The sequence below is a fragment of the Balaenoptera acutorostrata genome, chromosome 5 (assembly GCF_949987535.1).
Source record: "Balaenoptera acutorostrata chromosome 5, mBalAcu1.1, whole genome shotgun sequence".
NCBI classification, from domain to species: Eukaryota; Metazoa; Chordata; class Mammalia; order Artiodactyla; family Balaenopteridae; genus Balaenoptera; species Balaenoptera acutorostrata.
This window is the reverse complement of record NC_080068.1, coordinates 26394960-26408075: the sequence shown is the minus strand read 5'-3', so window position 1 is coordinate 26408075 and position 13116 is coordinate 26394960. Positions and strand designations below refer to the sequence as shown.

Below are 13116 nucleotides of genomic sequence, written 5' to 3'. Positions count from 1 at the left end.
GAAGCTTGTATTTCCAACTTACCTGTAAATACAGTTTATTGTCTTTTGTTATAGCATCCATTAGTTCTTTCTGTAGAGGTGGGTCTCCATTTACCCAGAGTCCAGGGGTTGAATTATTCCCACTTAAACCATTAGTGCTGTTCTGTTTTTTATACAACAGCACGTAAGCTGTGTCCTTGGGAAACCTACTCGTAATTTTCTGGACTGACTGAAATGAAGTAAACGTCACTCTGCTGTCATTAAATAAAAACCATTCTTTTGACAGTTCCTTCCTTTCCAAATCCTGTTCAGTAACTGCACTGGGACCCTCCCTCCCTAGTAAATGACTCTGGGAGGAGGCTAATGCCAGCGTTTCGGGCTGGTGGCACATCTGGTACGAGGACTCTGTACCTGTGATGTTTCTGGCATAAGAATAGTAATGCCCGCTTTCAGAGGACACACCAGAGTGAACGACAACAGAACTCAATAGATAGGGCACCAATTTTGGGGAGCAAGCTTCTTCAGTCCCAGAAGGCTTTAATTTTTTAGCTAGATTCTCACTAATATCAGTGAAGTCAACATCTAGAGACCAACTTTCTGACAACGAAGAGAAAGAAGTAGTTCTTTTAACTGGCAACTCCAAAACCAGTGGCAGTGACACACTGTCTAGGATTTTTCTTCTCACATGATACTTCTGATCGTATGAAAATCTTAGGAGAGTAAGAATAAGATATTCAGGTTCCTCCGTGATTTGCATAGTTTTCTCGGCATTCTGCAGAGAGGCACAGTTTTCACAATAATATTGGTTGTCACCAGTAAGAATCTCTGGAGCCAAAAAATAATTTAGTAAGTCAGTTACTGAAGATGTGGTTTCACCTCCTGGTTTCTGAGGTACATCTTTATTAACAAGCATCTTGCTAGAGTCATTAGGGACAGAAGTGTCTTCAGTACAGCGAAACTCATCAGGACTGTCAGCCATTCTTTCATTCACAGCTGAGTAACAGGCAAAGGCAGCTGTTGATGGATTACAGACTCCTGGTTCTTTTGAAAGACCAGGTACACTGGCCTGCATTAGACCACCATCTTGTGTACTGGGTGATGATGCCAGATCTTGAAAAGACAAGTTTTCCATAGAAGAGGAAGGACAAAAGGCAAGTGAAAGATCTGTAAAGGCTTCCACTTTTTGTGAGGTACTCCTGCAGTTCAAACAACATATGTGAGTTCGTAGTTTTCCTCCAAACATTTTTTCGATTAATGTCTTCTCACCATCACTTGTGCAAGGGGTCTCTGTTAGTACAGCTGCCTTATTGGCTACTTCTTGTAAAGAAGTTTCACTGCACCCCAGACTTTCAGAAAGCTTGTGTGAAGACTGAACTTTCAAGATCTTTTCTTCTTCATGGAGCCTGTAGAAGAGTATATATCATTATATAGCTACTTTGCTTAAATTTAAATGTCATTTCTACTTTAAAATATTGGTTGCCTATATAAATAGCCAAATTATTCTTATCAAATATAATGCTTAACTAAAAAAAAATCAAGTTTCTCCTCCTTTAATCAAGAGGAATATTGAACAGTTTGAGCAGGTAGATCAGAAGAGAAGTTAGGAACTGTTCCTGCCCTATATTCTCATTACACTTCCTTCATACTGCTATTTTATAGCATTTATTATAGTTAATTATATATGTCCACTAACTGTCTTATGTATCTTTGTTTGACTGACACCTCACAGAAAGCCTGGCACAAGGAAACCACTCAACATATCCTTGCTGAATGGAAGGAACGTTGAGTTCAACTAACTTTACTAGTCATTCACATAACAGAAGGGAGGCAAAGACAGGGAAATACAGGAAGATACTAGGTTTTATTAACTAAGTGATAAGAAGACAATAAAATTTACCAAACCCACTGAATTATGGTTTAAAGAGCAGTTATTAAATTTTTTTGTCTCAGGATACCTTTATACTCTTTAAAAAAATTGAGGAACCCAAGAGCTTTCATTTATGTGGTTATACCTATTAATATTTACTGTATTCAAAAATTGAGAATAAAAGTAATAATACATTTAAAAACAATAATAAACTCATTACATGTTAATATAAGTAACATATTTTAAATAAAAAATAGTTATATTTTCTAAACCCCAAAAAACTTAGAAGAATGGCTCTGGTTTACATTTTGCCAATACTTCAAGTATCTGGCTTAATAGAAGACAGGCTGGATCCTCATATCTGCCCTGCATTCAATCGTGATATGTTGTTCTGGATGAAGTATATGAAGAAAATCTGGCCTCAACTACATATACACAGATATGCAGTTCGAAACGGGAAGAGCCCTGAAAGTGTTTTGGGAACCCCTAGGGGTCCTTGTACCACACTTTGAGAACAGCTGGTCTAAAGTAAGAAAATAAAAAAAAGAAACCAAATTGAAAACAAAAGAACACATTAAAAAATACAAAAAATGCAAGGTATTTTAGGGATTAACAGTTGAAATATGTCTTTAAAGGTAAAAACAATGTTTTGTAGAAATAATCTGTTATGAAAGAACATAATTCAAATCATAGCTTTAGAAATACTTTTTACCTGTCTAGTAGAAACCTGAGGTATTCAGAACAGTCTTGTTGTGATCTGGGGGTAAACCATGGAGGTCTGGAAGCCTCAAAGAATATCCGAGGTGCATATGCTTCTCTCTTTTGATAGAGAAAATACAAGGGAGTGATTCTCACACCATGAACCAAATAACTGAAATCTTAATATATAATGCTTAATAAAGATTACTAAAATTACATTGGCTTAACCTTTACCACAAAGTGCCAAACATGGGAGCACATAAAATTAGTTAGAAATAAATTTAGGTAACTTTCAGTCATAACTTCTTATTCTGCAGAAGAGAATTAAGATCTAGAGAAACTATGTGACTTGCCCAAGGTCATATAGCTAAATTAATGGCAGAGGGGATTATATCAGAACCCAAGTCTCTTTAAATTAATATAATGCTCCTGGCATTATCCCTCTATGTGCTTGAGTCCACAATTAAAAAAAAAAAATCAAATCTGAAAAAAACATTAGTGAATATATATCCTGGCTAAAGTAATAAGGGGCATACTCTACAGAGCCATGCATACTTATTTTAGGTGAAAATTTCCTTGACTGGGTACACATGTCATAAATGTACAGAATATGAACACACTGGTTAGGGACTTTTCACTGGTTGCTGACTTTCTTTTTTTTTTAGTACAGAGGCAGTTTAGTGAAGTGGTTGCTCGTGGACTTTAGAGCAAGCTAGGTTGAAATCCTAGATTTTGCCATGACAAAAAAAAGAACTGAAAAAGGCATCTGAAGAGTTGTGATTATAACTTGAAAATTTATAATTTATTTGTGGTATATGACAGAGTTTTCAGTTAAGGAAATTTTTTATCAAAATAGGAGTGTTTATGGCATTTTGAAGGAAAGGAATTTGGTGGACTGGTTGAACATGGGTTCCAGAATCATTTGGTTTACATTCCAATCTTGCTGTTTGTTTTCATGACCATGAAAGCAAGTAATGTAAGTCCCATTTCTTCACCTGTAAAATGGGTATGCTACCTTATTACCTCATAGATTGATTTTGAGGATCAAGAGATAATATATGTAAACCACTTAGCACAGGAGCTAGACAAATTTAAATGCTCAATAAATGTTAGTTTTATTAATTATAAGAAGAAAAGCCTTTTAAATTATATAGGGAAAATCTACCTAAAACAGTCCTTGTCAGGCTGCTATCAGATACGGTCTCAACTATGACAGAACTTTAACTAGGTTCTCTTGTTAATTCCTTTCGTCTTTTGTTGGGAGTTTGGAAGCCTCCTAAAATTTTTTCCCAATAGCTCTGACTTAATAAGTTAATATAGTATATATAATGTATTTATATCTACATATATACGCAGAGATACACACATACATATATACTATACAGCTGACCAATGAACAACATAGGGGTTGGGGTGCCGACCTTCTGCTTAGTCAAAAACTTTACAGAATACTGAAAAGTTATACTGTAAAGATATACTGTGTATCTGTTCACGTATCTGTGGTTCTGCATCTGCTGACTCAAACCACCATGGATTATGTAGTACTATAGTACATATTTATTGAAAAAAATCCATGTGTAAGTGGGCCCCTGCAGTTCAGACCTGTGATGTTCAAGGGCCGACTCTATACAGTATACAGTAAATACAGACTAGTGATAAAGCAAGTGCATAAATCCATTTACTAGAAAACAATGTTTGGGAGTTGCAGGGAGGAGATTTCATCTCCCTTGGTCCTGAGATGTTAAATTTAATTTGTGAACATATTTCCCCCAGATAGAAAATAGTATAAATGATCCTTTGAGTATCTCATAGGCCATCACTAATCATCTCATACGTCAATCTTGTCTTGATTCTTTCCATTTAAGAAGTTATACTTGAGATATTTCTCCGCTTGTAGACAGGAAACAAACCATTCCTATCAACTCAATTCCACCGATTCTGAATCTATCCTCTCTTCTGGCTGTAACTACCTGCTCCTTTAGACCTCTGTGAAACTAAGACAATCAGAGTATAACCAGAAAATAATATGTATTATTTATAAATGATATATATTATTCGTATGTATCATTCAAAACTTAAAGTATAAGTTCCTCGAGCATAAGGGTTCCTTTTTGAATGTTTATCAGACTGCATATTGTGTCTCTCAATAAATGTCTGTTTACTATGTGATGTTCTTGCCATTAGCATAAACTCATTTCCTTGGAATAATCTGTGGACATAAATGATCATCACAAAATGTTAAGCTCTAGAACTTAATAGGTAAACAGTTTATCCATTAAGTTCTACAGCTTAGAAGTTTAGTCATAATTAAAGGGTACATATATTAGAAATGGGAGAAAAAAGAAGCCAAGATGCCACAAAATTATTTTAATTGTTCATTTTTAATTGTTCATTACTGTGAAGATCTACCGATTAGTATCTATAAACTTAACATTAAAGATTCATTTTTAACGGTTTCTTCATGAAGGAGCTTTATTTTTGGATAGAAAATCAGATTTTATCTATAATAATCAGTATAATGAGTCAGTAAAATATTCATCTACAAGAATGTAAAGCAGAAGGGAGAAATAAAAACTTAGAGCATATCCTGATTTTAGGCAGTATCTTTTTAGATTTCTATGTGGATTTGTTGTGTTGGGAGGATATATATTATTTCATCAGCTAAAAAGGTTCACCAAGTTTGGTATAATGTGAAGTTTAAAGACGATTTTCAATGCAATTAACATATACACATTACACACACACTCACCTGTGTATGAGCCAAAAAGGCAAAAAGATGCTGTAATTTTTTCATTAATGAATTGCACCCATTTAGATTTAAAGATAATACTTGTCTCCTGAAACTGAAAGATAATAAAATATAATTTTTGTATATATGTATACACACGATGCATTCTTTTAAAAGCTAAAGAGAAGTTAGTTCAAGAACTTATTATCCTCAAAGTAAAATTTCACTTACCTGAAGGCCCTTTACCTGGCAAAGTCACTGCCTACAATGTAGTGAAGAAGGAAGAGAATGACGGTAATTGAACTCTTACTACGTGGCCTGGCAATGGCCACGTGCAGTCACACATTATTCCTATCTTCTGGATTAGCAAATAGAAATAGATTAAGCTATTAACTAATAACTTAAGTAAACAACCTTTAAATTCTTTCAAACCTGCATGAAATAAAAAAATATGCCGTCATCAAAACTACTATGAAGTTAGAGTGATTTAAAGAGTGTGGTACTAGTGCCAGATGGGAAAAGAAGAAGCTATACAAAAAACAGTATAGGAACAAATGGGTATCCATTTGGAAAAAAATGGAATTAGGTTAAGACTTCACATCATCACAAATGCCACAGAGGAGTAATGGGCTAAATGTAAAATACAAAACTACTGAAGTATTTAAAAGAAAAAAACAGGCGGGGAAGGAGTTTAGAGGGGAAGGCTTCCTAAAATTCAGACACTATAAATGATAAATAGCAGATTTGACTACATAAAACAAAAAAAATTGCAAACAAAACACTCCACAGATTTGAATCATACTGACTGGAAGAAAGCATGCAACAAAGGATTATCATCCACAGTATATATAAATCAGTATGAAAAAGAAAAGGACCTAACAGAAAGGTGCACAATGGAAAGAATAGGTTATTCAAAAAAGAAACACAAATGAACAAAGAAAACTAGAGAGGGAAAAACTCTGTAATGGTCAGCAATACACATTTTCCTCCAGATTGGAAAAATTTTTAAAGACTGATTATATCAAGTACTGCTAAAGGCATGGGGTCATAGATACAATCATGTATTAGTATGCAAGTTCAAATGCTATAGCCTTTCTGGGAGCAATTTGGCACACCCTATTCAAAGAATATCCTCTATAACTGCATATGGGCAGAAAGATATTAATTATAAGCAAAACAATCTAATATTCATCAGTAGGAATATGATTAAATCAATCATGGTACACCTATTTACTCAGAATGACACAGTTCTGTCATTTGCACTAACGTGGGACTCTTTCCAACACAAATCATTAAAAGAAAAAAAACAAGTGGCTGGAAAAGAATATATAAATAGGACCCTTTATAAACATATTTTTCAAAAAACAATTCATTTGTTCTTGTACTAGATAAATCTTATCTCTGTACAAAAAATAGGTTTGGAACAATACAAGCAAAACTGTTAACAAATTACCTTTGGGGATGGGAATGTCTGATTTTTATTTTATGTACTTCTAGATTTATTTTTTTTAAACCACAAAGAATTTACATATTACCAAAGAAATAAAATATCCTGTCTGCTTATTCTGAGATAGTATTGGCCACTGTACAATAAGATGTGCTCTTTGAATTGTGGTTGCCAGTTATAACTGCTTTGGGTCTCTGCTTTCTCTATCATCTGTAAAATGAGACGGCTGGATTAGATGACCTCTGGTGGTGAGACATGGATTACTTTAGCTTTATGCCTAGTATCACTTGTGTCTAAGAGTATACATTTTCTTAAAAAACAAAAAAAAAATCCCAAATACAAACAAACCAAAAGACAAAAGAAAACACCAGACCAAATGAAAAACACCTTAGTGTTGATAGTATATTCTGAGGCCAGAAAAGAAAATAAAGCTAAACTCTTTATCTTTTAGTTTATGGTTCCTCTAGGTAGGCATAAAAACTTACAAAGGCTTAGAACTCAATTTGTAAACATCTTTGGTCAAGTCCCATGAATACTCTATTGGTACAGAAGAGAAAAATTCAACCATGCTTTTGCCTTCAGGAAAAGTTTATCGTTACTTTGTACCTTTACAGATCGTATTCACATAGCTAACAACCTCTGATTTCCTATTTGCTTGGCTGCAAAAGAAAATGAATTTGAAAGTAAATCTGTAAGACGGCAAAGAAACATGTCTGTTTATACAGTTGTTCAGTATCTATCAACTTGGGGTGGGAAGCAGAGCTTGAATTTCCTTAACAGCAACAAAGGAGTTACTGATCTGATAAAACAGCAAAATATCTATAAGCAGAAAAAACATGACCACCTTAAAAGACACACAGGTTAGGGGCTTCCCTGGTGGCGCAGTGGTTGAGAATCTGCCTGCCAATGCAGGGGACACGGGTTCAAGCCTTGGTCTGGGAAGATCCCACATGCCGTGGAACAACTAGGCCCGTGAGCCAAAATTACTGAGCCTGCGCGTCTGGAGCCTGTGCTCCGCAACAAGAGAGGCCGCGATAATGAGAGGCCTGCGCACCGCGATGAAGAGTGGCCCCCGCTTGCCGCAACTAGAGAAAGCCCTCGCACAGAAACGAAGACCCAAAACAGCCATAAATAAATTAAAAAAAAAAAAAAAAGATACACAGATGTAAAAAAACAGGATAATAACAAATTAGTACTTGAGGACCCTTAAATTCTGAAATAAGCTCAATCAATCCCTCTGTTACATTAATAAATATCAACTCGGAGTTAATTCAAAAGACTCTAAATGCAATATATAATATAAACATGAAGTAGAATTTATATAAGTTAACATTTTAAAAGTTCCTGAGCAGTAAAAGCAATTCATTTCTGAATAAGGTAATTATATGAAAATATGAATATTTCTGCAATATATAAGAAATAATGTGAAGATAATCCCACCATCTTACATTTCATTAGCATGCATCAATTTCTACAGTTAAAATGAAAACAAACAAACAAAAAAGCTCAAATTTAAACTTACTCTGTGGCCATAAACAATGCTTGTATAACACTGTTCATATAACAGGTATTCCCTAGATTAATAAGACCAGTTTTCCCAGTTTCAGATTTTCCAGAAAGTCTAGACAAGCAAGATGCCAAAGAATTGGATTGAGAAGTCCAGGCACTTTGACTGAGAATCAGTTTAATCTTCTCTTCACTGGGCTTAGGAAAATCCTGTAGATCATAAAGAGGAAAAGTAGTGTAAAAATATAAACTATTTTTTGTTATTAAGTTAACACCATAAGGAAGATTCTTCCACTGACATTTAACCTTTGTTTTCTCCCACTTAGTTTGGAAATCACTTATAATACTTGAGCAGTCATCAAAAAATCGAATTACACTACATGGCAAAAATAATTATCTCCTAAAATGAATAAGTATCTCCTAAGGTAGAGTTTATCAAGCTGAGGAATACTCAAGAACCAGAAATTCAAGTCACATTTGAACTATTTATATTTCCTATTTGCCAGCAAAATGTTTTCAAAATAAACCTCTGACATCAGAGAGTATACTGCAGTGCTATTCAAAGGCTATATAGAATGAGGACTTAAATTAGTACACAATTGAATAAGCTTAACAAACAATTTGCTTTCAAATTTTGTAGTGAAAATAATATCTCCTTTTCTTTGAATACTAATATTTACCCAGTATTAACCCTTAGAAATAAAAGCTCAAAGTAATCAGGGAATGAAAAATGAAAGCATCTAAGCACAATGACCTCTGACTTTAAGAAATAAAACTCAATCTCATGTTTAACCATATAGAAAAATTATTACAGGATACAGTTTCTTCCTTGCTTTGCGACATACGAGATAAAATTTTAAGTGTAAGTGGTTTCAAGCATGAGTAGAGCACTGGCGAATAAGGAAAGTTGGTAAAATCATTCAGGCTTTTTCGGACTATTACCATTGAAGGTACTTAGACCTCAGAAAACATTTTCTGAAGGAACTTTAATCTTTGGATTTGATTTTGTTGTTGTTGTTGCTGACAGCTAATGGAAAGTGCTTCCCTTGGTTTAAGAGGGAGATCCTTGATTCTTCTGAGCCTATTTCAGTTATCAGAATTTTCAACATTCAGCAGTGAAGAATGACATTTAACAACAGCAATAGCTTTCATCTATGGACACAGCGACACTGCAGAAAGAGATTAACATTACTATCAAATCCATGACAAAAACCAGTTTGCAGGGCAGAAATAGAGACACAGATGTAGAGAACAAATGTATGGACACCAAGGGGGGAAAGTGGCGGGGGGTGGTGGTGGTGGGATGAACTGGGAGATTGGGATTGACATGTATACACTAATATGTATGAAATGGGTAACTAATAAGAACCTGCTGTGTAAAAAAATAAAGTTCTAAAATTCAAAAAAATAAGTAAAAACAAAAACCAAAAAAAAAAACAAACAAAAAAACCCTTTTATACATAAAGACATTTACTTCAGAAGTGTCAAACTGTCATACCAGTAGTACACATTAATTGCCAAACAGCCTTGTGTTCTGGGCTCAGTTTGATTTAGCTAACTCTATGGTAAAAAGAGCACGCTCTGAATTCACTTTAGATACATAAGAAGTACAGATAATGAGACCTTATATTTTATTTCAGATCTCAAAAAGGAACACTGTTAATAGAAATGATTTCTAATAACTTCTGAATACACCTAGCTGAGGCAAGTTCTTCAATTCTTTTGCTCTACCCTGATCACGCAATAAATCTACTAAGAGGAAAGTGTGCTTATTGTGACCCATTTTCAAGACAAACAGAATCAAGGCTTTTTAGATCCAGTTATCTATACAAAGTTGAAAACCAGTATGTTCACAAATATTCAAGTAAAGATTCTAAGAAATATGGACATTCATGAACAATCCATAGCAAAAATGAAATAAAAAACAGAAGAAACATAAGTCAAATACTTTATTAAACTGTCTTTCCTTGATTCTAAGATGTATCTTACATATTTTAACATTTCTGATATTGGGATGCAACTCTGATGTATGAATTAACGTAATGTAGCATTTTTTAAAACAAATCTCCCCCAAAGGTATTACAAATTTACAGGTACACCTTATCATTGTTGGCATTGTAGAACTGAAGAAATATGGTTATTAATTTAGATTAGTTATAGTAAATAAGAGATTACTCCCTAAAAATGAACCTTGATTCCAGCTGCATATTTTATTACATATAAAAGGCATATTTCCATAAAATAGTAAAATGAATAGCTGCTTATAGGAATGTTTCACCGCATTCATCTATCACATCATGGGCTGCAGCTCCGCAAATACTGGTGCAACTATTATCTTACCTTTATTGCTTCCAGGATAGGTTCGTAGAGATCTGGAAATCCAGAATAATGATACATCATACAGTGTATCAGTTCTGTTAATTGCACTAGGAAGGTTGTACTGGAAGGCAGACCATCACTTTTGAAGGAGTGAACCAAATTAACTACATGAGGAACAATCTGAACAGAAAAGAAGACAAACATTCCTCTATACAAATTGTCAACAAATCCTCTAGCCTACAAATGGAATGCAAATGTTACACGATCAGCAAATGCTTTTCTGTATGCTGTTCAGTCACTGCCTTTTTCTAAAAAAGTTATGAAGCTAAACATTTCTAGAATATCAAGGTAAATCTAGGTTTAAATCACATATAATTGTAATTCCATATAAGACCCCTCTCCTCATTCTTCTACTCCATCTAAAACTAAGGTACAAACAAATTAAGGTACAAAATGGGAGCCTTAGTCACTGCCACCATTCTAAAAAATGGCTTAAGTTTAAAAATGTTAGGGCTATTATATTTACCAGATTGTTCAGTAGGGAGAAAGTTTTAAAAGATAAACCCAGAATTAGCTTAAGAGCTCCATCTAGTGTGAATTTTAGATTTTTCACTTGAAAGAATTATACGGAGTGTGCACATTAAAGTCTACTTCAAAAAACCTTCAAGATAATTTATTGCATGTAACTAAAATTACAGATCAGACCTCCCCGGTGGCGCAGTGGATAAGAATCCTCCTGTCAATGCAGGGGACACAGGTTCAAGCCCTGGTCTGGGAAGATCCCACATGCTACGGAGCAACTAAGCCCGTGTGCCACAACTACTGAGCCTGCGCTCTAGAGCCCACGAGCCACAACTACTGAAGCCCGCGTGCCTAGAGCCCGTGCTCTGCAACAAGAGAAGCCACCGCAATGAGAAGCCCGCTCACCCCAACGAAGAGTAGCCCCCGCTCGCCGCAACCAGAGAAAGCCCACGCACAAAGACCCAACACAGCCATAATAAATAAATAAATAAATAAATAAATAAATTTATAAATAAATAAATAAAAATAAAATGACAGCTCAGGCTACAGCAGTACCTCTCTTTAAGATAAGGGACTACCTCTATTTTAGGGACAGTGTCTTATGTAAGCATGGTTATCCTTGCTAACAATCCCCATGCCCACCTCCAAAAAGAAGAGACAGTTCTAAAACGAAAGTGAATTAGAAATTTCTCTTATTTTTAAGGAATTGGGGTTAAAAATGAAAGCGAAATATAAAATGCTCATTGCTCATAAATATGTAGAAAACTATTAATACTGATAATAAGCACAACAATGTCCTTTCATTATAAAATTAGGATAAAAAGTCAATACAGAGCCAATCACATATTTAAGAGGTTATTAACAAAATAAAATAAATTCTATTTAGTATGGTGTTATACTTGTCTCAACTAATTATTAATTATAATTTGATACTACATATTTACAGTTCACATGTAAAAAGCATCTTCTTATTTTCTACTTGAAGAACTTTTCTGTGTAGCAACGTGGGAAAATATTTATTATGTAATGTTAAATGTTAAAAGAAGGATACAAAAACTGCATATAGATTACAAATATAAATACAACCCTGTTAAAATATATAGGGAAAAAAACATCGTGATGGAAAACATAAAAATTGTAGTGTAGTGAGATTGCAGGTAATTTCACTAACTTCCTATATTGTTATATTATCTTTCTGTAAAAGTTTAATTTTGTTGTAAATGAATTATACTTATTGTAAAAAAAAAAAATCTAACAATACAAACTTGTATGAAGTAAAAGAAAAAGTCTCTGTCCCACTGTCCAGTGAAAGACACTGCTTGCTGTATAATCACTTCATATAATATAACATATAATATGTCATGGCATACACCATATATACCATCTAGAACTTTTCTTATTTCAACTGACAATCACCTCTTGCCTCAATTCATGCAAAACCTCCCAACTGGTCTCCCTGTTTCCACCTTTGCCCTTCTTCAGACTATTCTCAAAGTAGCCAAATGAACGAAATAAAAAGCAGTGTAGAACATTTTTTTGGTGGCTAAGTTGTGATAAAAGTGAAGTTATAGCTCTATGGACTTATCATCAAACAGCAGTGACAACAATTATAGTTATATCCCAATCAACTCCCTTCCTTCCTGTAGAAAGAAAATCATATTCTTAAATTAACACTGCTATTCTCATTCTGCTGTCTCTGGTTTTACTCTTATGCTTTGAGGTCTTAAATCACACTTTAGCTTTTGCACCACTTTCTTTAATCTTACCTCCAACAAAGGTATTAATCTGACCATAAAACTACCAGTTCCTAATGGTTCACTCTACTGCTATCATCTCTACATTTCAAAGCAAATCTGAATTATAATTTTGCTCCATAAAGCCATATCTATCAGATACTCTCTTGCTAAAATAGTCAGAAATCCAAAATATTGTTTCCTCAGAGGTGACAGGAGAGACAGAGATGGAAGAGAAGAGGAAAGAATTTTTAAAATGATTGTTTAATTTACAAATACCAAATCTTCTAAAAGCTAGCATACAATCTTCCTAGTG

General features: G+C 34.3%; 1 protein-coding gene across 2 annotated transcripts in view; it reads right to left on the bottom strand.

The window, feature by feature from the left end:
* USP38 (ubiquitin specific peptidase 38) overlaps positions 1-13116 on the bottom strand; it is a 33434-nt gene that overhangs the window by 7192 nt on the left and 13126 nt on the right. For both annotated transcript variants that reach the window (XM_028168299.2, XM_057547514.1), the window contains exons 5-9: positions 10567-10725; positions 8243-8436; positions 5295-5388; positions 2559-2665; positions 23-1382 (exon numbers count right to left, since the gene is read on the bottom strand). In XM_028168299.2, coding sequence (XP_028024100.2) covers positions 23-1382; positions 2559-2665; positions 5295-5388; positions 8243-8436; positions 10567-10725 — 1914 coding nt within the window. The remainder of the gene's footprint in view (positions 1-22; positions 1383-2558; positions 2666-5294; positions 5389-8242; positions 8437-10566; positions 10726-13116) is intronic.